This window comes from Panicum virgatum, chromosome 1N (genome assembly GCF_016808335.1).
Source record: "Panicum virgatum strain AP13 chromosome 1N, P.virgatum_v5, whole genome shotgun sequence".
Lineage (NCBI taxonomy): Eukaryota > Viridiplantae > Streptophyta > Magnoliopsida > Poales > Poaceae > Panicum > Panicum virgatum.
The window spans coordinates 53,781,198-53,808,349 of NC_053145.1; the positions used below are offsets into that span (position 1 = coordinate 53,781,198).

General features: G+C 44.3%; 3 protein-coding genes across 3 annotated transcripts; 1 reads left to right on the forward strand and 2 right to left on the reverse strand.

The window, feature by feature from the left end:
• Window positions 1-7,778: 7,778 nt before the first annotated feature.
• LOC120654179 (probable protein phosphatase 2C 21) lies at window positions 7,779-11,644 on the reverse strand. Its single transcript, XM_039931722.1, has 10 exons — window positions 11,507-11,644; window positions 11,327-11,390; window positions 10,677-10,782; window positions 10,414-10,540; window positions 9,790-9,915; window positions 9,497-9,680; window positions 9,303-9,379; window positions 9,168-9,220; window positions 8,649-8,703; window positions 7,779-8,355 (listed from the first exon to the last, which is right to left on the reverse strand). Exons 1-10 carry the CDS (start codon window positions 11,627-11,629, stop codon window positions 8,104-8,106), a joined length of 1,167 nt encoding a protein of 388 aa, XP_039787656.1. The 5' UTR covers window positions 11,630-11,644; the 3' UTR covers window positions 7,779-8,103.
• Window positions 11,645-14,930: 3,286 nt separating this feature from the next.
• On the forward strand, window positions 14,931-18,239 carry LOC120656681 (cationic amino acid transporter 9, chloroplastic-like). Its single transcript, XM_039934860.1, has 8 exons — window positions 14,931-15,301; window positions 15,598-16,007; window positions 16,292-16,468; window positions 16,581-16,805; window positions 16,907-17,083; window positions 17,195-17,431; window positions 17,660-17,749; window positions 17,890-18,239. The coding sequence occupies exons 1-8, from the start codon at window positions 14,962-14,964 to the stop codon at window positions 18,034-18,036; spliced, it is 1,803 nt and encodes a 600-aa protein (XP_039790794.1). The 5' UTR covers window positions 14,931-14,961; the 3' UTR covers window positions 18,037-18,239.
• Window positions 18,240-23,021: 4,782 nt separating this feature from the next.
• On the reverse strand, window positions 23,022-25,253 carry LOC120653674. The gene is made up of 6 exons (XM_039931364.1): window positions 25,238-25,253; window positions 24,357-24,455; window positions 24,155-24,262; window positions 23,996-24,061; window positions 23,144-23,889; window positions 23,022-23,051 (listed from the first exon to the last, which is right to left on the reverse strand). The coding sequence occupies exons 1-6, from the start codon at window positions 25,251-25,253 to the stop codon at window positions 23,022-23,024; spliced, it is 1,065 nt and encodes a 354-aa protein (XP_039787298.1).
• Window positions 25,254-27,152: the final 1,899 nt, after the last annotated feature.

A 27,152-nucleotide genomic window follows, 5' to 3' on the forward strand; every position in this document is an offset into this window, starting at 1 on the left:
AAAGAAAAACAACGACTTATCTCTTTGTTGGATGTCATAGATAAAAAGGCTGAAAGCAATAGTCTATCTGATAATGAGATTCATATGAAACATTATCTTAAAGAAAGACTAGTTCACTTATTAAGAGAGGAAGAGATAAAATGGTACGAAAGAGCTAAGGTCAAAACCCTTTTACAGGGAGATAACAACACACATTTTTTCCATTTGGTTGCCAATGGCAAACATCGCAAACAGCACATCTTCAGATTAGAACAAGAGGATGGCATAATTGTAATTGATACCAATTTGAAAAATTATATTACAAACTACTACAAAAACCTCTTCGGCCAACCAGAGGCAAATAACTTCTCACTTGTGGAAAGCCGGATAGAGGACATACCACAAGTTAGTGCTGAGGAGAATATTATGCTCACTTCTCCCTTCACTGAAGAAGAAGTAAAGCAAGCTGTGTTTCAGATGGAACACAACAAAGCCCCTGGGCCAGATGGTTTCCCTGCAGAATTCTATCAAGTTTTTTGGGAAATAATTAAGGGAGATCTTATGTCTCTTTTCAAAAATTTCCATGAGGAATGCTTGCCGCTATTTAGTCTTAATTTTGGAGTAATTACCTTGCTCCCAAAGACTAGTGATGCGAAGCAAATCCAACAATATAGACCGATTTGTCTACTCAATGTTAGCTTTAAAATTTTCACCAAGGCTGGCACGAATAGATTAAATAGAGTAGCTCAACAAGTTGTAAATCCATGTCAGTCCGCCTTTATGCCAGGTCGGAATATCATGTAGAGAGTGGTAATTTTACATGAGACCATACATGAATTACACACAAAAAACTTGATGGGGTCGTCTTCAAAATAGATTTTGAAAAGGCTTATGATAAAGTCAAGTGGTCTTTTCTACAACAAACCTTAAGAATGAAAGGTTTCTCACCAAAATGGTGCAAGTGGATTGAAAGCTTTGTTTCTGGAGGTAGTGTTGGGATCAAAGTCAATGACGACATTGGTCACTACTTCCAAACCAAAAAGGGTTTACGTCAAGGTGACCCAATGTCACCAATCTTATTCAACATCATCGCGGATATGCTTGCCATTTTAATTAAAAGAGCAAAGGATGATGGTCAGATAAGAGGGGTCATCCCACATCTGGTAGAGGATGGATTGTCCATATTGCAATATGCAGATGACACCATCCTCTTCATGGATCATGATTTGGACCAAGCCAAAAATATGAAATTATTATTGACTGTTTTTGAGCAATTATCTGGTCTGAAAATAAACTTTGACAAAAGTGAAATCTTTTGCTATGGTAAAGTGAAATAATTCGAGGATGAATATATCGAGCTCTTTGGTTGCAACACAGGTGTAAGGATCGATGGACCAAGAGGGGGGGTGAATTGGGCCTTTTTCAAAATTCTAAAGCAATAAAACAACCTTAACCTATGCAAGGCTAGTAAGGCTCAATTCACCAACCGGCTAAACAAAGCAAACTACACAAGCTAACAAAGATATGAAACTAAGCAAGGTAGAGCTAAGCTATGATCTCTAAGGTCAAGCACATGAAAGAAAGCATGAAAGTAAGTGCTTGAAATGAAAGAGAGTGCAAGAGACAACCGGATTTTTCCCGTGGTGTCGATGTGTTGGCACACACCCCTAATCCACGTTGTGACACTCACTAAGAGTCTTGTCACCTCCCATGTCACCGAGACTTGGGCGCTCACTAAGAGTCTCCGTTCACCATCCCGGCGTGGTGGAGCTCAAGCCACGTACAATCTTCTTCTCCGGGCTCCCACAATCCTTGGCAAGCTCCGTGAGAAACACTTCGATCACCAAGATCGTCTAGGTGCTGCCAAACACCAAGAGTAACAAGTTCCTAAGCCTTCACTTGACCTACACTCAGTTGGCCCTAGCTCAAGCACACTTGCTACACTTGCAATGGATGAGTTCTTCAAGGTTGAAGCACAAACTAAGCACTAGATCTTCTCTCTTTTGCTCAAAGCTCTATCTCTTCTTCTCAAGAGTGGCCTCAGGTTTTCAAGGTGTAAAAAGGCAACTGAAATGAACCAGAGGGTACCCTTATATAGAGTGGAGGAGGTCACATAGCCGTTGGAGGTTTTCTGCACAAAAACCGTGACCACCGGAAGAACCGACGGTATAGAAAATGTGTTCGTCGGTTCAACCGGTCTCTCTGTGTCAAAGAAGTAGCTGTTGGAGTTCTGACACAGTATCCACGCTTGCGTCATTGCACCGGTGCATGCTCCGTAGGGGCATCGGTTCAACCGGTGCTGAAGAGGTTCGCTGATCAACTCAAACAAGCGTTCTGGAACAAAGTACATCCAATGCACCGGTGCTTTGATTCTTAACCATCGGTTCAACCGGTGCTGAAGAGATGTTGAAGTCCACCAAAACATGCTCTCTGGAACAAAGGACTTTCATTACACCGGTGCTTTGATTCTGATCCATCGGTTCAACCGGTGCTGAAAGGAGGTTGAAATCCATCAAAACATGCTCTCTGGAACAAAGGACTTTCATTGCACCGGTGCTTTGATTCTGATCCATCGGTTCAACCGGTGCTGAAAGGAGGTTGAAATCCATCAAAACATGCTCTCTGGAACAAAGGACTTTCATTGCACCGGTGCTTATCTTCTTGACCATCGGTTCAACCGGTGCTTTACTTGATGTCTGCCTTCATCCAGAGAAGATAGACCGACAGGGCATCGGTCCTTCCGCCATGCATCGGATGCTCCGATGCTAGTGCACCGGTTCAACCGGTGCTACTGATTTTCTTTGTTTTCAGCTGTTTTGACTTGGATTCGAATGTGACTTTGATTGTTTCTTCTTCCAAGAGTTGTGTTGACTAAAATTGACCATCTTTTGCTGTTTTTGAGTGAGTGTGTAATATTTCTAGGGCCAACTCAAGTTTGATCAAGCTACTAACTCATGAACCCCTCTTAATAGTGCGATCGCTACAAAACTATAAAACCTATACTAACCTAAGTGTCCTTCTCAACCTTGTGACACTTAGGACTAGAAAGATCCTTAGCCTTGACAAATATAAGTTAAAAGCCGAGATCGCCTTTTTGAATGACCGAAATTGAGGGGCCTCTTTTGACATATGACCAAATGAGCGATAATGATTTATTAAGCTGCACAAACTCATTAGTCACAATAATGGTTGTCATTAATCACCGAAACATACCTTGAGGGCCTAGATGCTTACAACAGGAGAATACCCTTTCGGATATTTAGGGATCCCAATGCATCATAGAAAACTCCAAAATATTAATTGGAGGAGGATCGAAGAGCGTTTCGAGAAGAAGCTCTCATGTTGGAAGGCTAAGCACTTGTCGTATGGAGGTAGATTAATCCTTATAAACTCGGTGCTGAGCAGTTTACCCATATTTATGATGTCCTTTTTTGAGATACCAAAGGAGGTACTGAAGAAACTTGATCAATATCGATCAAGATTCTTTTGGCAAGGTTATAAAGATAAAAAGAAATACCGCCTATAGCAAAATGGGACATCATTTGCCGTCCTAAGGATCAAGGAGGTCTTGGCATTATAGACATTAATCTTCAGAACAAAGCCTTATTAAGCAAATGAATAATAAATTTGCTTAATGGTGAAGGGATGTGGCAAACATTGGTTAGGAATAAATACCTAAGCTCCAAATCTCTATCGCCGGTTGAGACCAAACAGGGCGACTCTCATTTCTGGAGAGGGCTCATGAAAATAAAAAAACGAGGTCCTAGCTAACGGTTCTTTTCAAATAAAGGATGGAACACAAACGCGGTTTTGGGAGGATACATGGGCATCAAACCAGGCATTCAAAGATATCTACCCCACTATATACAACATCGCTCACCATCCGCATGATACGGTGGCAAAAGTCATGAATTCAACATCGTTGAACATCTCTTTTAGAAGAGCGTTGGTAGATGAAAAATTGGATGAATGGCTAAGACTAGTAGCACAAGTCTCCAACTTTAATTTGACTCAAGGAAGGAATACTTTTAACTGGCACTTAACTAAGAGCGGACAATTTACGGTTCACTCGATGTACCTTCATCTAGCTAACCACAACTTCCCTTTCCGACATAAATTTATTTGGAAACTTAAAGTTCCACTAAAACTTAAGATCTTCTTTTGTTATCTGCAAAAAGGGGTTCTTTTAACCAAGGATAATCTTCGAAAGAAAAACTGGAAGGGCAGTCAAAAGTGTAGTTATTGCAATTGTAACGAAACAATCAAACACCTCTTTTTCGATTGCCAACATGCCAAGGTAATCTGGAGGACTGTCCAAGTTGCTACTGGTTTAACCCCACCTAGATCGGTAACCCACATGCTTTGAATTGGCTTCAAAATTTTAATGCACAAGAGGCCTTTACTATTCTAACAGGGACAGCAGCTTTATGTTGGGCAATATGGCGTTGTCGAAATGATATTATCTTTGACAACGTTAAACATTCATTCTTTATGCAGGTTATTTTCAGGGGGACCTACTGGCTACGATTTTAGTCAATGTTGCAGCATAAGGAGACGACAAAGGATCTGTTCATGAAGATCAGCACTTCTTTGGAGATAATAGCCTTAGAAATATTTGCGAGTCATGGATGGAAGTATAATAATAGACTTTGTCAGACTTAATTTTTTTTGGTTCTCTTGCTATTCCAGCTTTTGAAGCTGGAAAAATTGTAATAATTGAAGGCTGTGTACGTTAAACCGTAGAGGCCGGAAAATTCCATTATCTAAAAAAACAGTGCTGCAGTGGGCATCTCCATGCACAAGACAGAGACAAGAGAAACTCTACGGTTTGTCGTTTGCTTTGGTTGCTTTGAGAGATTGTACGTTGTCGAGAGTCGAGAGAGTGTTTTGGATCGATCGAGAGTTCACGGCGTATGATCGATGTCGAAGCTCGTGGATGTTTCGCTGAGGAGGTTTAAGATTCAATTGACACGTACGAGCTCGTCACTGTGAAGAAGAACACACAAAGATACACACTAGTATCAGTTGGGTGCTTGAGCTTGACGCGGCGCGCGGATTCGCAGGACGATTTGCAAACCGTGTGTTCAGTGCACGCAACCACGCAAGCTGCCCCCGAACTATGGACTTGGACCACACACGGACGAGGTGAACTTCGCGTGCACAGGTCCTCCAGTGCGGGGACCCCTCGTCAGCACAGCCGCTACAGCGTGCACGCGTAAGCCAAAGGTAAAACGTTTCAGCGAGCGAAATGTTTAAACTCTGGGGTGGTGTTTTGAAGTAGTCGTTTCGCGACCTGGTATTGGTATGATGGTATCGCAAGCGGCCGGCAATTTCAACAATTACGGGCAGTGCGGTCATAATCGACGGAGTAAAAACGAGCTGTTTCTTCTCGGCGACGAAGACCGGGAAATTTTTCGGCAACACGCACAGTGACCCCTCGCCGATTCCAGGTGAGTTGAGAAAAAAGAATCTCTAGCTTTGTTCTTAATAAGATATGACATCTGTGACGATCTAATTAGTACATTTATATTAGCTTCTCATAAACTTCATTTATTAAAAATATAGAAAAATATTTTTTGTTCAAAAAACAGAAGCTATCACGATGGGACAAATAGCTAGTAATGAGAAAGAGACAGCAACAAGACGGTATTTTTCCGGACAAGGTATCTTGGACTTCTGGTGCATGTGATGTGAGGGTTTGTTTAGTTTCCAAAAATTTTCATGTAAATTTTTTTTACGCTACAGTAATTTCGAGCGTTTGACCACTAATTAATAGTATTAAATATGGATAACTGACAAAACTCATTTTATAACCCCGGGCAAAATCGCAAGACGAATCTAATGAACCTAATTATACAGTGATTAGACAATTCGCTGTGTTCGCTTGGTTGTGGCTAATGGCTGGTGCTGACTTATGAGAGAACAGTACTGCTGACTGGCTGGTAGCTGGTGGCTGGTGCTGATTTAGTATGAGAGAACAGTACTGCTAGCTGGTTGGCTGACAGGCCAAGCGAACAAAGCGAAATATTTTGTTACAGTAAACAATATCTAATGATGGATTAATTAGGCTTAATAGATTCGTCTCGCGATTTTTCGTCCATCCGTGTAATTAGTTTTATAATTAGCCTGTACTTAATATTCCTAATTAGTATTATAAAAAATATCACAAAATTTTGCCCAAAATTTTTGGAAACTAATCGCGCCCTGAGTTAGGGGCAAAGCTAGCCGAGAACGCTAGGGTCGGCTTCATTGCACAACAGGATTGACTTCATTGTAGAATAGTGCGAACTAGTAATTTACCATTAATTTTGCAGAAAATCGTCGGGTCGGGCGATCCCGCCACCACATAGCTTGGCCTCTGATGTGATGTGGGTAACATGGAGATGGCTTGTGCTAGCTCGAGGTGTGCAGGGCAGTGAGCGCCTGGAAGTGACTGTGTCACCATCGATGCATTCATGCTTGTGGCAAGCCGTTTCAAAGCTTTCGATCATGACCGCCTGCAGATGCTGTCATCTCTCCACAGGCTTCAAACCAAGCAATCGCTTTCGTTTTCGTCTCCCTCGATTCCAGTCCCATCTCAACGTATCAAATTGTGACAAATAGCATCATCTAAAACAGCCGTCGCACGCCGGGGAGGGGAGGTGCTGCGTGGCCTGAACCCCCTGGCGATTAGGACATCTAATCCATCAACCACCAGTGCTCGCTAGGGCTGGCATGAATCGGAAGAACCTGCACAATTCATTTTTATTCTTTTTTTTTCAAAAATAAAAAATAGAAAATAAGTATATCACATGATGGCATTATTGATTGGGTTCAACTGTCAGGCGCTTGACTCTTTCAGTTAGGGGTCCGTCGCTTATCCGTCCACGTCAGCTCCCAGGCAGCAGCCGTACCCGTACGTTCCTCATGGGTGGGCAGTGGGCTGGGCCACGCGATCGCTGGCGGTACTACTGGCGGATACGAATGCCAGCGTAGGCGCGCCGCACCACCAAACCACAGCGAGGACTCTTGCCGTGCCGGACTGCCCGTGCGATTCGTTTCCAGTCTGGAGGTGGAGCTCGGCGGCGCCGCCGGGCGGTTTGGCCGACTGACCGTCGCGGCCGTTCGTCGGCGGGACGGCAGCCGCGTCGCAACGAAGAAAATCGAACCGATCGGCCACCAACTTTCGGATGGCAACAAAGCGACAAAAGTGGTTGTTGCGCGGCTGGACCTTGCTGCAGCCTGCAGTTTTTCTTTCTTCCTTTTTTTTCTGATGGGGCAGCCTGCAGCGGTGCAGCTGATGCCTGCCTGACTGAGAACGTGCGATGCAACCGCTGCTGGCCTGCTGCCGGTGTTGAGGTAGCTGGACGCCTGCCGATGCCGATCAGTTCAGCTGTGGCTCTCTACTTCTGAATCTGGCAGCTTCGTAAATCAACAACATATTTTTAAAAAAATCAACGACAGAAAAGGCCTATAACTGGAAAAAAAATCAGTAGTGTTCACTGCTTCCTTCTGTCCGAACCCAGCATCAGGTTCAGTCGTTCAGATCATTGATCGGGGTAAGAAAAAATGGTTTTCAGATCATCGCGCAACTCTTCCCTACGGCAGCTTTCGCTTGAGAGAGACTGAGCTATTGCATCGTTTGGATACCTCAGGGGTCAGCTGGAACACATTGCCTGGACACTGAAACAGTTCAGATGAAATCAGCAGGCAGAGCCACTGATTCTTTTGAGACGGCTTCGTCAGAAAAAAACAACTCAGACAAGGGACAACAATCCATACGACATATATACCACAAACGACTTGTAAAGGCAAATGGAAAGATATAAAGTGCAACTCGATTAAGCATCTCCAGGATTCAGAGACCAGAACAAAAAAGGTTTGTGCGTGAACTCAAGTTGTTCTAGAGCAAAATCTCCATCCAGTGGAACTGGAATCGTACCCAGGCAGCAGAATTACACTACTAGTTGAAGAGGAAACGACTAAAACGGTAGCATCATCCTACGCAGTGGCATACTGGCATCACACCAACTATCTGTCTTCGACAACGAGGGGGGCGAAAAGGGAAACAGCGCTCTAGCGGAACCTACAAATCCCAGGACCTTTCTTCTCTTGCCACGGAACTCAAAAACTCTGCCGCGACCATCAAGCTTCCGTTATCGCATCATCACGCAGGAGGGGCGTCTCTTCCGGTGCGGGTGGCGCGGCGTTGTCCCTGTTGTTGCCGGCGTCAGCGGGTGGCCCGGCGTTGTCCCCGTTGTTGGCGGCGTTGTCCTCTTCTGGAGCGGGTGGCGGCGGGGCGTTCTTGAACTGAAGCAGTATGACGGTCACGTTGTCACTCGATACCTCGCAGCGATCACAAAGTTTCTGACAGATGGTGCGCAGATCAGTCCTCCGCTGCATCGATCAGGAACAGCACAAGTTACAATTGGGAACCATTTTCCTTCAACAGAACAAATCTAACAACGAATCAATAGAAGATAAATCAAACCAAACATGCTCATTCCATATGGTTCCATCAAAGTACCCGGTCAAACAGATATTGAAGGATATACACATTCAGTAGCAAATGTTTCTATATGATTAGACGAGATATTGTGAATGCATACTATAAAATTTTATCCACCCAGTAAGAAATTGGTTCCTAATGTATCACTATCATCACATAAAGATGAGGTGGAAGAACTCACGGGTCTTAAGTAGTGGTGAATATAATCAACCACACCCTGACATGTCAGACAAGTCCTGCCAAAAAGAAAACAAGAGACATTGTTAGCATGGATATAAAGGCAACAAATTCGGGGGTGGGCTATGTTATCAAATTATACCAGCAGGTGGCGGTGGATGAGTCTGCAGGATCTATATAGCAGATTGTGGCACAGTTGAGCATACTAACTATTCATGAAATGAGTGTCATTTAGAAGCACTAGTTTTAACCCAGGTATTGATCATTTTTCTTGCAACATAAAACCCTCCAGGGAAATTACATGTAAAAAACTTAATGAAGAATAAAAAAATTAATTCAACCAGCGCACAGGTTAATTGAAGGAAAATGTATGAATCCCCTCTGGATAAATACTAATGTCTTAGAAGAAACAGGATCGAAAGCTACTAAATATCATGTACAGTTGAATATTTTGCACTATGTTTGAACCTAAGAACAAAAACAATAAGTTCACCAGTTATGAAGTATTTTGCTGAGGACTTACCAGATACCGTCACTTACTATGACAAGGAACTCAATATCACTGGTAATATCCATCTAACAAAGAGGTCATTTTCCATCAGGTCACACCCAGAAGAATGTGTACAACTAGTTCCTAAAACAACTTCATTACACTTACAGTGAGAACATCTGGATCACATGTCACCATTTGTTCTTCAGGAGGAAAATCCTTGTTATACTTGAATGCAAAATGGCCTAACAGTGGAAAAAAGAAACCATTATAGTGCAATAAATTATACGCAAATGTCCTGCTACTTTCCCTAAAAGATAGATTATATACAACTGAGCAAAGGAAATTGCATAAGAATTTACCAATCGCTCTGGAATGGGCTAAGATTCCATTAATTCGAGAGATACCCGACTCTCGCTGCCGGAAGAACCATTCTGCTTCTCCTGGTACTAGAGCGCTATCAATGGTTACTCGCCCCCCTGCTCTTTCAATTCTATATTTTTCAGTCGGATGGCTTGGTTTGTGTTCATTGGTTAATTCAATTGCCTGATGGAAACAAGCATAGCTTTTAGGCACCACTTGAATGGATTTGCTATGAAAAGAGAGAGTGCTAGTTAGCTTCAGCTAGGCATTTGACAAGAAACAAATCATGTACCTCTCCATTCCTTGAGATTATGCAACGAGAATGTCCAACATTTCCAATAATGATCTTGTGGCCTCTAATGGCAGCTACACATGCTGTGCTTCCTGACTCTTGTGGTGGTATGTAAGGTGGGGGAGGCTGGGGAAAAAGATTCAAACTGATATATTGACAAAATACTAAAATCTTATAAAACAAGAGATCACGAGAAATAGGTTCTGAACACCTTCAGGAGGAAAAGACCCTTTTTGTGCCAGATGAAAGGACAGACAATATGAAAGAAATGATGAATTTTAAAACAGTAAAATGCAATATCTCAAGTTAATTTCAGCAGTGGGGTAGGTATCAATCAAACAAGGTGTAATGAGAACCAAATCAACAGTTGGCCTCCAACTCAGAAACCAGGCACTCAATATGGCTCTACTGCTTGGAATTAATGATGCCACTTTCAACTCAGACGAACACCTTAAGAACAATATACCCTACATATGTTAGCTACCCTACAGACGACAGCTATCCCTTCCAATTCCTTCTTACAGATAACAATATGCACAATACCCAAGGGATAGAGTTTAAATTAACCTCCTCTATAGATGTAATGTATGCTTAAAGAACCAACATTCAGGAGTTACAATGTACCTGTGCGCAGGGCCAATGGTAAGCAGAAATACAAGTCCTGAGACAGAGACACTGTATCCGACCACCACAAGTATCGCGAGAAAGTAATTCCTTCCATTCATCTGACTGTTCCAACAGCTCATCCATTCTGCAACAAGTAAGCATGAGCAGCAGTCTTATATTTCATATGAGTGAGATGGACATAATATAGGACATTTGAACATCCACTGCCAAAAAAGGACAGAACTAATGTTATCAATGGTTTATTTTATCAACAAAATAACCTGAAAAATGCCATCCGCATTGCATTAGCTAGATCCCGTTGATAGTCTGGATGGTTAAAAAGCTCAGTGTGAAATTGTGTTGCACATAACAATGCCACTTCAGTTCCTGAAATAGGAAAAGGAGGAACAGATCAATATTTAATTACAGTAGTCTACTGAAAAACTAAGAGATTACTCATACTCCCTCATTTTCCTTACGCAATGGAGGGTATTAGTATTTCAAAAGTCCTTGAAAGCAAATTTTGACAATTAATTTCTATTATAATAATATAATATATTATCTTTTGTTACAAATCAATACCATATTATAATATATGTAAAATATGAGTATATTGATAAAATTTTAGACACTAATCATGCATATTATTTAACTAATTGTTGGTCAAAACTACTAAAGTTGGACTGTAAAATCCTAATATGCCTTATAAAAAGGAGGAGTGCTACTGTTTCCACGAGACTATATACCAAAGAACACCCATACTCTTAAATGCCCAATGTATGCGTGAAGGCAATTTAAGAAACACATGGAAACAATATATATTTTCAGACTATTTTGGATCCTAGGTTAAAACAATGCCTGAAATGTTCAGCTATGCACATAGCTAACAAGTTCGAAATTTTATCACGAGAGATGCCAATCAAGATAAAACCTTCTTGGCCATCATAAACTCCAAAGAAAGATGTGAGGTCATCTAGATCTGGGATAGCTGCAAACTACAGAATAAGAGGTAAAAATAAGGGTTAGTATTTAACCCCAATTACAATTCAAACATCTATGTATGTAGAGCTAATCTCACAATAATCTTGCAAAGGACGAGTAGAATACTCACAGCATCTTTCTTGTTCTTGCGCCGATCTTGCACAGATGATACTGCATACTTAAATCTGGCATTTTCTCCTCCTTCACTATACTTTTGTAACAAAGGTCTCTCACGGCTATTAGATGCACCCATAGGGATTTTGCCACTTTTCCTGAATTTCAGGTATGAAAAGTAAGATCAACAAATAATTAACCATCAATGTCAGAGAAGAAATAAATTAAATATGTTGAAACTGCACTGTGTATTGCAGAAATACACATGAAGCTTGACAATAGAAGAACTAAATATATAATTAGCACAAACATTTACTGTGTATAGGCTAGAATTAGATCGCAAATGGAATATATAGATATGTCATTAATGCAAAGCCTGACACTCGGTGGCCCTGTAATTTGCAATAAATTAATTACAAGTTAGATCTTCAAATTATTCAAAGTACCCTGACTACATTCTTGAATCATATATCATATAGAAGTAATATCATTCAGGTGCAGTAGTGAATTGATATTTATACTAACAAAATACATATATACAACTATAAAGCGAACCAAGATTATTTCACTGCCAACAACATAAATACAACTACACCATCTTTGGACTCATAAACCACACATAAAACTTGAAGTGTAAAAACAAGTGAAAACGAGCAGCAGTTAGATTAGAGGTAGAGATAACAGACGAGAAGGAACAACTCATCCCCCACCCCACCCCACCCAAAAGAAAAGAAGAAGAAGAAGGAACCAGTCAGTCCGACACAAGAATCAGGACGAATGGTCACCAGGTCAACCTGTCGAAAACCCAAGAGAAACTCAATGTTTTGTTTCAGAAATAAACAGCCTAGGATGTTGAATTCCAGTGTACATTAACATCACTCAAGCAGTATTGAACAGAGATAAATATCGTCTCAACAATACGATACTGCTCAAGGAAAACCATGTGTGACAGAAAAAATAAAAATATATGTCAACAAACAAGAAGGCACGCCATTCAATCTTGTAAGAAACAATCACTCGATCTGGAGTAGTAAGGAACAAGGAACCCGCATCAACAAGTGCAGACCTCTTTGATGCAACTAGAATCAAATGTAGCCTGGCATCAAGGGAGTGCGACATGCAGAGATCACGTTCCTCGTTCTTCCACTGGTAAAGCGCATAAGGAACAAGATACAAAGACGCTCGTAGAACACCATCGCAGAAGATTAAAGCAAGAAAAGAAGAGGCTCTGAAGAGATAGAGAAACAGCTGTTCGAATCCTTCACGTCGTGAAAGGAAAACCCACTGCTGGAATACACCAAAACGAAAAAAAACGTGAATACAGAAAACTAGTAGGACTCGCCGATGCACAGATTGGCTGCATCATTAACAAGAATCCCACATGCAGAAATTTGCCACTTCTGGAACGTACCAAAAGGGGAAATTAGTAGTACAAAAAGACAAGATAAGAGAGACAAATAGATATGAAGAACATCGCGTTCTTAGGAGCGGGAACTAAACAACAAGAGAAGGAGGCGTCAAGTGAAAAGGCTGGCGGTCAAGATCGAGAGCACCGTGTTGGAGAAGAGGAGACGAACAAAGATCACCATGGCAATAGTAACAGCACGTCTGGGTGATCATTGGTCTCACCTCCCAGAAAATCACCACCAACTTCGAAACCAACAGCATCGGAAAAGAATAGAGAATACATGTATACAGCAACGAAGGGAGATTGCACATAAGCAAGTGAAATCGAAGAACAGAGGTGAGCAGAGATCACAAGTGGGTTCTCGGTGCTAGTTAGCCTCTAACTTCAAAACCAAACGGCCGCAACAAACGCAAGAACATAGAACACGATCAAAGCGTGCGGGGTAAAACCCCACAAAAGAAGCCTCAAGATTCAAGAAAAAAGTGGGGGGAAATCACACTGCTTCTAAGCAGCACTTGGTAAACCAGGAACAACGAACGAGAAAATCGAACAGCACGATTGAGCAACACACCGCCACGGCGCCACCATCAACACAAGCCGCAAGCAAACGAGCCGCAAGCAAACGAGGGATCCGCCAAAAAACAAAACGCAGCAACGAACGGAAAGGACGCCCAGTAGCTGGTGAGACCGAAGGGCAGAGGCGAGCAGAGACCGCCATGGGATTCTCGGCGCAAACGCACGCCTCCTCTCCTTCAACGAAAACACCACGAGATTCAAAAACAAAAGCAGCAGCGAGTCAGCAACGCACGCACGCACGGGTGAAAACAGCAAGGGCACCCAGGAGCGGGTGAGGCCGAAGGGTAGAGGCGAGCAGAGACCGCCATGGGTTTCTCGGCGCACGCACGCCTCCTCTCCTTCAACGAAAACACCACGAATTCCAAAAACAAAAGCAGCAGCGAGTCACGGATGAAGCAGCAAGGGCGCAGGACGCGATCGAAGAAGGAGAGCGCAAAACCCCACCAATTCGGCGTCGAGATTCAGGAAAACGAGAGGCAAAACCACACAGCACACCCAGCAACGAACGAGAAGAGCAGCACGAGCAACACCCACCAGTACACCACCACCAACCAGAACAGACGGATGCTTAGAGCGTTGGATTCGGAATGCGGGAATGGGTTTTGGGGGAAGAACAACAGGAGGAGGGGCGGCGGAGAAGAGAAACCCCAGGAGGAGAGGGGGGGGAGTGGGTGGGGAGGGATGAGACGACGATCTCACCTTCACCTTTTGCTCTGCTGCTGCTTCTGCCCTCGCGAGCAAAAGCGGTTGGTGCTATGTGCATGCAGCGAGCGCACCCCGCGGGCTCTTTGTAGTCCTCGAGCCCGTCGCCAGGAAACCTCTCCACCGTCCGATCGCGGCCGCGCCTGGGTGTCCCTGATCCGACGCTCCCCAACGCAGCTGGCAAGCCCCTCGGCCTCTGCTGCGCTCCCCACGCCCGCAACCGCCAGATGGGCACACAGCTGGAGAGCGACCACGGGTGGCAGCAGGTGCTGGCCGTCACCGCGGGCCCGCGTGGCAGTGATGGAAGGATCGAGGCTTCCGAGAGGTTCCTTGGCGGCCGCGTCGTCGCGGACTTGCAGCGCCCACGCCGCTCTTCGGCTGACGAGTGGGGACCTCCGCTGGGGACGCCTTCCGCTGCCCCTCCCTTCTCGGGCCTCCGCCATGGCCGGATCCAGCGCCGCCTCCGTAGCCGTAGTCGAGCTCGGTGCCGCCGCCGGCCGCCGCAGATTGGAGCGGGGAGAGGGGTCAGTCTGTTTCTGAGTTTGGATCTCGGAAGCCAACGGGCTGAAGCCTTTTCTGACAGGATTGAAGCCCAGGAGGGCGAATCCTCCAAAGATAGAGCCCAGAAACATCATACTGTGCAAATTGATTGAAGTCCAACCCAATACATCGTTTACAGCCCAAGAGCGAAGAATGGCAGCCCAACCGGGATCTTCTCTTTACCAGACCCCGATCCCCACGAATCCCCGGCGAGCGGCGGGGCCACGCCTCCGCTCCTCCTCCGCATGACGCAGGAGCCGACGTCACTTCTGCCGGCCTGGGCGCGGACGCCAACGACGCGACGGCCCAAGTCGCGACGCCACCAGCTCCCCATCTCCTCAGGCGCCATGGAGGAAGCCGACGACCACAGACCCCACTCCTCAACCGGCCGCCCTTTCCTCTCCGGCCTCTGCGCCGCGGCGCTCCGCCGCAAGCCCCTCGGCGCCCACACATCCACCGCCGCCTCCGGCGAGGGCCTCGTGCGGCAGCTCGGCGTCCTCGAGCTCGTGCTGCTCGGGATCGGGGCTTCCATCGGCGCCGGCATCTTCGTCGTCACCGGCACCGTCGCCCGCGACGCCGGCCCAGGTCAACACAACAGTCCCTTGGCTCCTGTTGCCATTTGTTTACGAGAGTTTGGAGGGGACCAACAACCTCTTGGTGCAAGCGTGTAGTAGAATTTGCAATGACATGGAAAATTAGGTGGAATCACTCATGCGACTAGTAAATCGTTCGAGAATTGCTTGAGTGTTTGGTCCCGTCAAATATTTGAATTGAACTGTTTTTTTTTCTGTAGATTGAATTGAAACGATACTTTTCTTGCTCACACAGAGTTTTTTTTTATTTTCTGCTCAAAGTAACACCAGTGCTTCAAATTGAAACAGGTGTTACGATCAGTTTTGTTCTTGCTGGAGCTGCGTGTGTGCTCAATGCCTTGTGCTATGCTGAACTTGCATCTCGATTCCCTGCTGTGGTTGGGGGAGCATACATGTACACATATGCGGCATTCAATGAGATCACGGCTTTCTTGGTTTTCACTCAGTTGATGGTGGATTACCATATTGGTGCAGCAAGCATAGCTCGCAGCTTAGCAAGCTACTTTATCCAATTCTTGGAACTTATCCCATTCTTGAAGGGACACATTCCAAACTGGATAGGACATGGAGAGGAGTTTTTCGGGGGTGTTATATCGATTAATATATTGGCCCCGATTCTTCTGATCCTATTAACTGCGATTCTCTGCTATGGTGTGAAGGAATCATCAGCGGTGAACACTTTTATGACTACTCTGAAGGTAAGACTGCTTGCGCGCTAAAATAGTTTTTCCTTCCACTACAATTTGTAGCTTATACACAGTAGTATTAATCTGGGTAGGTGAACAAGTGGTTAAGTGACTTTTTATGTAACATAAGCGTTAAGTGGCTAAGTGAGCCTTTTTCATATAACACTATTATTGGGTCTTCTATGATAGGGGGTCATTGTTAGGTGTTCTATTTTTCTCATGATACCTTTCGTGTTTGGGAGATCTTATTCAGTGTTTTGGGCTAATGTGATAATGCACCTATTTCTAATATGCAGATAGTCATTGTAATAGTCGTTGTATTTGCTGGTGTTTTTGAGGTGGATGTATCAAATTGGTCACCATTTATGCCTAATGGTTTCAAATCCGTGGTGACTGGAGCTACAGTAGTCTTTTTTGCATATGTGGGATTTGATGCAGTTGCTAATTCGGCTGAGGAAGCCAAAAGGCCACAGGTAAGGCAGTAGGCTCACTTATTTGTTACCTAGTTTCTTTATGGCCATATTCTGTTTAGTGTGAAATGCATTTTTAATTTCTCTTTCGGCCCATGCAAACAAACATTTTCAGAGGGATTTGCCCATCGGTATTCTAGGAAGCCTTCTAGCATGTGTCTTGTTATATGTTGCTGTATGCTTGGTCATTACTGGAATGGTGCCATATACATTACTTGGTGAAGATGCTCCTTTGGCTGAGGCTTTCGCTGCTAAGGGGCTCGAATTTGTTACTGTATTGATCAGCATTGGTGCTGTTGTTGGACTTACTACAACACTTCTAGTTGGCTTGTATGTTCAGGTATACATACTAATTTATTATGTATCACTGATCAAAATCTTACTTTTGCTCATCGAATTGATCTACTCGATGAACATTACATCCTCCATAATTTTGAACAGTCACGTTTGTATCTTGGCCTTGGAAGGGATGGGCTTCTACCTTCCATATTTGCTAGAGTACACCCAACAAGGCATACTCCTCTGCACTCTCAGATCTGGGTTGGCTGTGTTGCGGCAGTCATGGCAGGTCTCTTTAATGTGCACATGCTCTCACATATTCTTTCCGTTGGCACTCTGGTATGGAAACTTCAGCAAATATTTTCAACTACAATATCTCATTCTTACCATTGATCAGTCACATTAATTTTAGCTTTTTAACCTTTATAAGTTCTATCTTTCTGGGAGCAGACCGGTTATTCAGTTGTATCAGCTTGTGTGATCACATTAAGGTGGAATGACAAAGGAACTAGTCGTCGCTCCCTTGGAAGTATGTCAATCTGGCAAGAGGGTGTTCTATGTCTTGTTATTGTTGCTCTTTGTGGTTTTATAGTGGGACTTTGCTATCGATTCAACTATGCTATTGCCTTTATGGTAGTAGCTTTCCTGATAGCTGTTGCTGCCAGTTTTGCTCTCCAGTTCCGTCAGGTAAATCCCCATTTATATCTCCCTGTCCTAATTATCAGATATTGCATATCCATATAATCCCATGTGCATGTAATGATCCATGGTTGTGTTGGATAAATCGCACCATTCATCTTGCTGTTTGAAACCATGGATATAGATGTCATGTAACTAAAATTTAGATGCATTGATGTTCAGTGTCAGCTTGCTGATACATTGTTTTCTGCAAAACCTTGCCTGCCATTTTTCCAGGTCTATGTGGATCCGCCTGGCTTTTCTTGTCCTGGGGTACCGCTGGTTCCAGTTATCTCTGTTTTCTTCAACATGGTCCTGTTTGCTCAGGTTTGCACTGCTCTACATGTTCGCTCTGTTTTGGTTTCAGTTACAGATTTCAGCAGTAAAAAATCCCTTTCTGATGTTGCCTTGACGTCTATTTACCACCACATCCTCATGACTGATGGCATTGACACTTTGTTGGGCAGCTACATGAAGAAGCGTGGTATAGATTTGTCATCCTTAGCCTCGTCGCTGTGGGAATTTATGCTGGCTATGGCCAGTACAACACTGTTCCTTCCAGCTCAGACCACTCTTCTGTTGGTTACCACGGAGTCCCTTTTGAAGCTCCATGAGCTGTGTCAAACATCCAAGTTCTTCGAAAATACTGTACCACAAGATGGGATCTAATATATTTTTTCTCGTGAAATGTTGAACAGTTCATACTTTGTAGTTACATTTGTAAACGATGAGTTTCGTCGCCTGTAAAATGAGTTGTTATAGTATCCACCGCACCATTTGTTAAGGAATGTGCCAAGTGAATAGACTTTATCCATCAGTGTATATTCACTATGAAGAGTTCTTAAGAAGGGCACTGTGCCGTGCACACTCTCGGCAGTCGCTATCAAAATGCTGGGCCGCCAGCTGATTTTCTGCTGATCTTGGGCCTCACTCCTCCGCAGTCCGCACCACCGTACCTGGGCCAGGAGAGGGTGGTATGGTCACTTCACACAATTTGCACGGCGCCAGCCTGGTAGTTCGAGGTCGGCTTCCAGTTCTTGTTCCACCACCGTGCCGTGCGCATGGTTCATGTAACACCCAAGTGTTAATCACCCATAATTAAGACTAACTCCAGCCATTAATTTTAAATATTCATGATTAAATCACTAGAGGCAAATTTTTCTGTCAAATGTTGGTTGGCTCGGGACGGACCGGTCCGACCGGTCCGAGCAACCGGTCAGACCGGTGGGGCGTATTCCAACCCGTCCTTATCTTCCCCTGATATTTATTTTATTCCCACTCAACTCTCTTCTTCCCCGTTGAGCCAGAGCTCGAGCAGAGCAGGCCGCCGCCGCCCCTCCCTTCGATCTCCTCCCTCCGGTCGCCTTGCTTTGATATCTTGCGCATAGAAGTTCCCCACCACCTCCTCCACCTTCCCCAACCTCCAGCCCAGCCTCTCCCCGGCCAGAATCGCCCCAGCCAACACCCGTCACCATGGGAGGCCGTTCGAAGCTTTGCCGTCGTCGATCCGCCTCTCCGGTCGTCCTCCGCCCAAATAAACCCCCAAAATGGGTTCGTGGTGAGCTCCTCATCCTCCCCGGCCCCTTCCTTCGTGAATTCCGGCGCCGAGCCGCCCGGGATTCCGCCAGCCATGGCCCTGCGCCATGGCTCGACTAGGACCGGTCTGACCGGTTATATTAACCGGTCTGACCGGTGGGAGGTTTATTCCTTTGACGAAAACTTGTAGATTGCGTAACAAATCAAGGAAAATCCTAAAAATACAAAGTCAGTTTTGTTTGAATGTTTAGATTTAAATCTTCAAGGGAAAAATATTAAATCTCATGAAATGACCTTTTTGCCTTACTAGACTTTAATTGGTGGTTAGACTCATTTAATTAGTTTCGGGAAATCAATTAGTCTAAAAAAATTATGAAACTTAGGTAGTAGTTTAATTTATGTATAGATAACCCACTATAAAAGTTTTCGACCTAGAAAACATAGTTGGAGGTGTTAGTGGATTCTCCATGTGTTAATATATTTAGAGGTTAAGGAGTAGTTTACAATTAAGATAAATCATGTTAAATTAAATTAGGAAGTTGTACCAGTGTTCTGTAACTTAACTGGGGTTTAGTTCGGTAAGACCGGTCTGACCGGTCGAATGGACCGGTCTGACCGGTAGTGTGGCCCGGACAGGTAGGACCGGTCTGACCGGTCGTAGATACCGGTCTGACCGGTCGGGGTTCGGACAGTCCGGCCATTTGTCCTGATACTCCGGGACTTTTTCCGGATACTCCGGGGTTAGTAGGTCCAGATACCCCGGATCTTTGATCTCAAGTCTGAGGGGTGGTAAATGTAAAATTAGGTTTATTAGCTGTATTTCTCCATGCTAAATGTTTACTATGTACTTTTAGTTGTGCTAGATAAAGTGATTTTTGTAGTTTATAATGCATAGTTGGAGTTAGGAGAATGCTAAAAATATAAAATCAGTTGGGTTAACTTTGTGTAGACTCATGTAAGGTTTAATTAACCTCCGTCGATGTAGTGTTTATAGTTAGGCAATATCGACCTTGTGCTTGTATTGCTTTACTTTTTGCTGTATTATTCATGCATTCATGCATATGCATCGTTGCATCTCATTTAGGTACGCTAGGGGCACACGTGTGGACGGGAAGCACGCGGTGTGGAGTTGACCCATAAGACGATGTTTGGCGGATATCTCCAGAAGATGGAAGGACTGCTGAAGCAACCGAAGACCGGGCCCAATGGTCGGAAGGGCCCAAGGCCGGAAATAATATTAGCACTTAGTGTTACCCTCAGGCAAGCCCCGGTGCACATCCTATTATTTTAAATTATGACACCTATTTATGTTTCTAATACTTGTGCATTAGGTTTAGGAATTGTTTGGAACCTTAGTTGCATGATCCTTAGGTTTCCTTGGGTTTATACTAGTATGTATGGGTCGTTAGCACTGCTATGATAAATAGTTCTCGATAGAAGCCGAGTGATTTCAGGTCACTTGCGAGATATAGGATACTTAGAAGTCGAGTAATTTCCGGTTACTCGCGAGAATTAGGATATATTTTAAATTCCAGTACATGAGATGTTGAATTTGATATGGAATAAATGGAGAATTGAGACCGGACGGGAAATGATGAGGATACATAGGAATGGCAGCAGGACAGGGTTCCTGGGTGTCTTAGTCCCGTCTGTGTCGATTAAGGACCGGTCGTTGTGGTAGTGCTAATCGGGGATTGAATTGTACTAACCGCATGCCGGAAGTAGGAGGTAGTCGAAACCGGTAAGCCGAGTACTGTCTTACTTCGAAAGTACAGGAACCCGCACCCAACTCCTGGGGCGAGTCAAGTAGTCGCGGAGAATTGGGATGTATATGTTTACTTTTGGTGGTCTCACGTTGAGCTCAGCTGACCATATGTCGTTGGGCTGGTTTCTGTAGTTCGAGGCGGGGAGGGGAAAGGTTGGTGCGTGGGGTCCGACGGGGCTTTTGCGTACTGTGTTGGTTAGGTCCACCTTGCAAGGTTAAATCGGATCGATTCGCCGTGTCTCGCAGTCATGAGGGCCTTGATCTCTTTGATGCATCGTAGCAAAATGTTAGAATGTGAGTTATGTGTATTTATATAAAAATATTGAGCACATTGAATTATTTTTGCTTGCATCACCATGGTTGCTATAGTGGGTCTATGCAAATATTAGATGAGAGTTCCTTTATATAGAACCTGGAGCTAAAATAATGAAAGTAAGGAATTATTTTAGTCGCTCTTTCTGCAAAAATAACCACAAGCCAAATGTCGTGCATGTCTAGGTATGTGGGCTAAGTTATACCCACTGGTCGGGTAAGTCTTGCTAAGTATTAGGGCCTGTTTGGCAGGGCTCCGGCTCTTCAAAAAACAGCTCCGGCTCTGGCTCCTCAGATGGAGCGGCTTCTCTGGTGGAGTTAGAGCCGTTTTAGAAAATGTTTGGCAAAACAGCTTCACTTGTTAGATTGATGTGTAAGCCGCGTGAAGCCACGATTTCATGGCTTCACCTTGCCTGTGTAAGCCGCCGATGGCTTCAGGACCGGCTTCACACGTGAAGCAGGTTACAAAACAAACGTTTGGGAGGGCTTCACCTAGAGCCGCTTGTGAAGCCGCTGGTGAAGCCCTCCCAAACGGGGCCTTAGTATACTCAGGGTTTGTTGTTAAATTGTTTTCAGGTGTAGAAGCTAACCAGGGTTCTCATCGGTGGGCTCGATGTGACATCCTCGTGCCGTCGTAGTTTTTCTTTACTTGATTTCATTTGTTTTTCCATTGAAAATTTTCCACAGGTTAGACTCTCTCTTCCGATGCTATCATTTCTCATGTTAATTCTAAATTAAAAGTTGTTTTGTACTCCCTCCGTATCGTGAATAGAGGACATTTTGGCGCCGGGGGCGTTTGCGATTAAAGACGACGTTCTGGAGGCCGAGGGTTAAATTGGACGCGATTGCCCCTAAGCACTACTCGTCATTAATCGCGCCGCCCAGTTCGCAACTCGCCCGTTCGCATGGTCTCTCCTCGTCATTAATCGCGGACTCCTCGACTGAAGAAATCATCGCGCACGCGCACGACTCATGCATCTCCCTCACGCGCTCGCCTTCTTCGTTTCGTCGCTATGGAGACCGGCGGCGCTCAGGGTGCTGGTCGCCGCGGAACGGCGTCGGGCCGAAGTCGGAGGCGCTCGCCGCGGAGGACATCGGGCCGGAGTCGGAGGCGCTCGCCGTGGACGGCGTTGGGCCAGAGTCGGAGACGCTCGCCGCGGAGGACGTCGTCGACCCGCTACTGTGTGAAGATGGAGTACTGCTCGTCGCCGCGTTGGACCATCGGCGTCATGCTCGGCCGCATCAAGATGGAGTACTGTGTGAACGTTTCAACGAGCACTATCCTGGCTGGCTACCGACAGAGGAAGCATCGGTAAGATAATTTAATTCATGCATCATTACAAATTCAGTCCATGCAACAATCGGCAACAAGAAAGGATGACGTCTCTACTACAAAAGCTAACAAGCATCAATCAAATTGTTTCATGCAGCAAGAATGAGTACTCCTCGGCAAGACTAGCCTCGGCTTCATGAAGCACTGATGGATCACAAGGGATACAAGATGGAAGCCGATCTTCTCTTTCTAGAGTTTCTTTTTTCATGTGAGGAATCTGAAACTTGTTGCAACCTTTCACTTTCATTGCTTCCATGAAGACACCTTGTAGTGTTAGAAACATCTGGTTTGCTAGGTGTGCCGAGTACTCCATAAAAGCCTACAAAACAATTGTGCAACAAATGAATGAATGAGAAAATTTGTTGTTCAAAAAAAACATTGAAACATGTGTGACCAATTTGAATTGCTTCCATGAATTGCAAATTACCTCTTTGACGGTTGGAACTAGAGCCTCTACAGATTTTGCATCCTTCTTATATTGAATTGCTTGTATTGCTCGAAAGAAACCCAAGTCAAGAATGTTGAAATCCGGAGAGTTTGGTGGTTGACAAATTAGGCGGATATCAAATCCTCCTAGCTTAGCGGCCGCACAAAATTTCGGATCATCCATTTTCAAATGAGAGGGTGCATTGTCTTGTTGGATGAAGATTGGTCTACCCACATCTTCTCTTGGCCATTTGGATCTAATGGCCGGCAACACTTGGTTGATCATGAAATCCCTAATCACATCTCTAGTGATCGATGTAATGGGTTTTATAACCATGTCTCCACGAACACGGCCGGTCCTCTCATTACCTCTCATAGCCGGTTCATAATGAACAAGTGGGAAACATCCAATCCTACCATCAAAAGTGCAAACCTCATCCCTAAACCTTGGTCGAGCGCAAACACACAAGAACATGAGCCTAGGGATGTAGTTTTTATTCTTACAAGTCCGATGGGGTAAATCTTCTTCGGGTAGCAAATAATATCTTTCATTTTTTTGATGTAGGTAAAACCATTTCTCATCAATAAAAACAAAGTCATACAACTCCTTAAACTTTGGATCATCAAGCAACTCCCTGTTAACCATGTCAACACACCACTGTAACCTAGCCCTCTTGTTTGCTTCAGTGAGATAGGGTTTGATGCTACTAGAGTGGCGCCTAAGGTAACCTTTTTTCAAATACCTTTGAATCTGCCATTTGCTCAAATTTAGTGCCTTGCACACATCATCTATTGTCATTCTTTGCTTTAAAGGAATGTTTCTCAATGCATCTAAGTCAACAGGGATTTGCTTGCGGCCTACTCTACCCTTCTTTAGACCTGAAACAACAACCGGAATGGAGTTTGCTAGTTGTGTTGTACCTCTTTTCCATAACCTCTGAACTGCCCGAATATGAAGCCCAAATTGCTCGGCGACAATGGTAGTGTCCTTCTTGCCTAGTTTACCATTGTTGCTTCTAGCCAACAAAGATTGGTAAACTTGTTTGCGGAGGTGTTCTGTCATCTCTTTCCTTCGATGGGGCTGTTCAACAGGTTCTGTTAAAAAAAATAATGCTTAGTGTTCATAGCAACAGCAAGTTCTATTCTTAGCTAGCAACAGCAAGTTCTTTTCAAAGATAAACATCATCACTAAAAACCTTACCAGCATCGTTCCCTATATAAGAGAAATCCACGGCACCAAATTCATCAAGCGGTATGTTCAAATCGACTGTAAAAAAAACAATGATACCGCCGTAAGTGATGAGAACTGAACAAAAAAACTGCAAATAACGTGGACCTTGGTCGCTAAGTGATGCATTACCGCCATGGTTATCTTGTGGCTCGTCATCGACGTGGACGTCGTTGTCGTTGTCACCTTCAACGGGAGCCTCAACAGCATGTTCTACTTGTGGCAGGTTCAGATCAAAGCCTATGTAAAACAAAACGAATGCTTTATAGAAAGTACTACGTCGTCGTCAAATGCAAGTCTGTTTGCAAAAGGAAACTAATAACAGATGCCTTACCGCTTTCATTCTCCAATGGAGGCTCGTCGAGATGAACTTCATCCACGCTATCGTCATCTTCAGGCTCCTCGAGACGAACGTTGAGATCAAACCCAGCAACTGAATCGGCCATGGATGAACAAGAGAGGAACAAGCAAGCAAGTGAAGGAGTGGAGTAAAAGTGGCGTGGAGCACAGAAGAAGCAAGCTAGTGAACGAGTGCATTTAAACTGCTCGGAAGATGTGGCATGAGTAATCGAAGCGTCGGCTGAGATGAGCGCCAAAATACAAAAGCGAACGCGCGAACGTACAGCAAAGCAGCGATCCGTGAGCGCCAGCGCCAAAAACACACGAAAACGCGAGCGAGCAGTGAGCGCCAGCGCCAAAAACGCGAGCAGCACAGCGGCATGCCACGCAGCGCGCAGTGCCATGCAAATACACCTGCTCAACGGCCAAAAAAAACACCCAACCAGGGATCGAACCAGCGCCCTCCAGCACCGGGACAAGTGACACAGACCAACCGAGGTACACACGTTTCGATGGCTATAGTGCACCCGATATCTATTTAATAAGGGCAAGACAGGAAAACTAACCCCTAATTAATCACCCCTTGGTAATCGTACTCATGTCCTAAACGTCATCTAATTAGGATACGGAGGGAGTAAGCAATTTAAAATTAATTACTATTTTTGTAAGAATATTTCATGTTGGTACCTTCTGCGCTCGCCTTCGTGCGAGACTTCTGGTGTGTTTCGATCGCACTGTGGGTTGGAAACAGCCTGTCCAGTTACACTTAATTAAGCTAATGCGCCAAATGATGGCGGTTACGCTTAATTAAGCGTTCTAACTCGGCGGGTCTGTCACAGCGGGTCTGTCACAGCTGGTATCAGAGCTGAAATGCACCAGAGGGTACCGGCATTATTATTTTTGTGTTTTCAAAACTAAAAATAGGTTTTAGAAAAATACATTTTTCTTGCGCTTAAGGGATTAGAAAAGATTAGCTCGTAAGCCCTAAGTAGTGTAGGTTATGTCAGGTGGCTGTAAATAGAATATTAACTAACTTCTAGCCATTTATTAGTGTTGTATATATAGATATATATTGTGACTTTTCTGCAGGTACACTAACCCCATTTACGTAGAAAAGATTAATAGTAAACGGCTAGTATATAGGGAGAGTACATATTGTGCCACCGATATGATCTCCGTATATTGCCAGAGTTTGATTGGCAAGAATTTTCTTTGGTAAGGACGTATAGGTCATGCATGCATCATATCATATATATTGTTTTTGCTTTGAATATTTATTAGCGTTTCAGTATAAATCTCTTCACACCATGCATATCTCCTCTTCAGTAGTTTTAAACCACATGTGGTTAGGGGAAACCTAAAATCTGTGCGTAGTATTTGAACAAAAATTTATCTGCTAGATTAAACAATTGAAATGCGAAGTTACGACTCAGCAAGTCCAACCACACCCACGGAGGGGGGAATAACAGATTATAATGCACAGGGTAATTCAAGGATAAGGTTAAGGCTTACTTTTGCGGAAAGCTGGATTTTATGTAAGGGTTCATTTTGAAAGAAAGTATTTCCAAAACCAGTTTTCTTATACCGAGTAACACAAAGAGTTGATCCACACATGATCCAAGTTTTAAACTGCTACCGGACTCCTCGTCCGCCGTAGCACACGGCACAACTGCCGGACACTTTTCCAAAACAACTCACGCCAACCCATCCCAGAATAAACACTAGTTATGTGACCACATCGTAACTCGCCCAGTATCGTGGGCACGACTATTCGAATAGATTCTTAACTCTGCAGAGGTGTGCAACTTTACCCACAAGCGGGGTACCGCAACTCGATCACCTTAGTGTCGGTGCAGATCCCAACAAAGCCATTACCCACCTTAGCTAGACCTGACTAGCCATCACGGGATGCACCAAGGGGTTATTAACCTATCACACAGAGGTTTTTAACCGGGGCATAAGTCACACAGAGCTAATCCCTTCTCCTTGATCACCCGTTGCTCTCAGCTCTCCTGATGGCTATCAGACTAACTAGTGGGGTTTATGCTAAGCCGTTGCCCATACAACGGTCGAGTGATTTGCATGATGGAGGAGTTAGGTGAAATGACACACCAACTCGGTCCTTAGGGGTGACAAGATGGATATCTCTCTTCCTTGCCCTGCCACACAGGCACGAGCACACCAAATGGCAAATCACACAGAAATGCCATCCATCCCGTCTAGACTTATATTTCGAAAAACCACTTTTATTCCTTCCCACACACTCACACATTTTCCTTTATAAAACTGATTGTATTGAATTTGAGGTCAGTGATTAACGTCCAAACAAAACACATTCAGACATTAATCTAGGTGGTCAAGGAATGGTTATAACAATCAAGGAGTGGCTATCCAATCGTGTTTTCAGCAGGCAAAACATATGCAATTTTGTAAAACATGCCAATAGGTTGTGTTTATGAAAACTAGGACAAAAGCATGCATCAAAGGATGGGATTGAACTTGCCGTCTTCGAAGCCTTCGGGGAGGTCCTGGTCAAAGCACTGTCCCTCGGGCTCGGGGTCATGGAACTGGTCCTCGATCGCTGGCTCGCAGTATTGCTCGTCAACGGGCTCTCCTTCATTCACACCGTGGTCTACGACGCGTACAAACAAACACACAATCAAGAAAAAGAAATAAAAGTTTTATCGTTGAGCTCGAATCGGAAATAATTAATATATGGAGTTCGGAGTAACATTTTCGGGCGGTTTCCTAATGGTATGGACAAAACTATGTCATGAAAAGCGTGGTAAAG

Coding starts and splice junctions, on each gene's coding strand:
- LOC120654179 (XM_039931722.1), bottom strand. CDS start 11,629: ATGGGTGCATCTAATAGCCGTGAGAGACCTTTGTTACAAAAGTATAGT. Junction 10,541..10,676: donor ATGCGGATGGCATTTTTCAG/GTTATTTTGTTG, acceptor TACTTGTTGCAG/AATGGATGAGCTGTTGGAAC. Junction 9,380..9,496: donor AGCCCATTCCAGAGCGATTG/GTAAATTCTTAT, acceptor TTCCACTGTTAG/GCCATTTTGCATTCAAGTAT.
- LOC120653674 (XM_039931364.1), bottom strand. Junction 24,263..24,356: donor TCCATTGGAGAATGAAAGCG/GTAAGGCATCTG, acceptor TGTTTTACATAG/GCTTTGATCTGAACCTGCCA. Junction 23,052..23,143: donor GTAATGAGAGGACCGGCCGT/GTTCGTGGAGAC, acceptor GCCGGCCATTAG/ATCCAAATGGCCAAGAGAAG.
- LOC120656681 (XM_039934860.1), top strand. CDS start 14,962: ATGACGCAGGAGCCGACGTCACTTCTGCCGGCCTGGGCGCGGACGCCA. Junction 16,008..16,291: donor CTTTTATGACTACTCTGAAG/GTAAGACTGCTT, acceptor TCTAATATGCAG/ATAGTCATTGTAATAGTCGT. Junction 16,469..16,580: donor AGGAAGCCAAAAGGCCACAG/GTAAGGCAGTAG, acceptor AAACATTTTCAG/AGGGATTTGCCCATCGGTAT.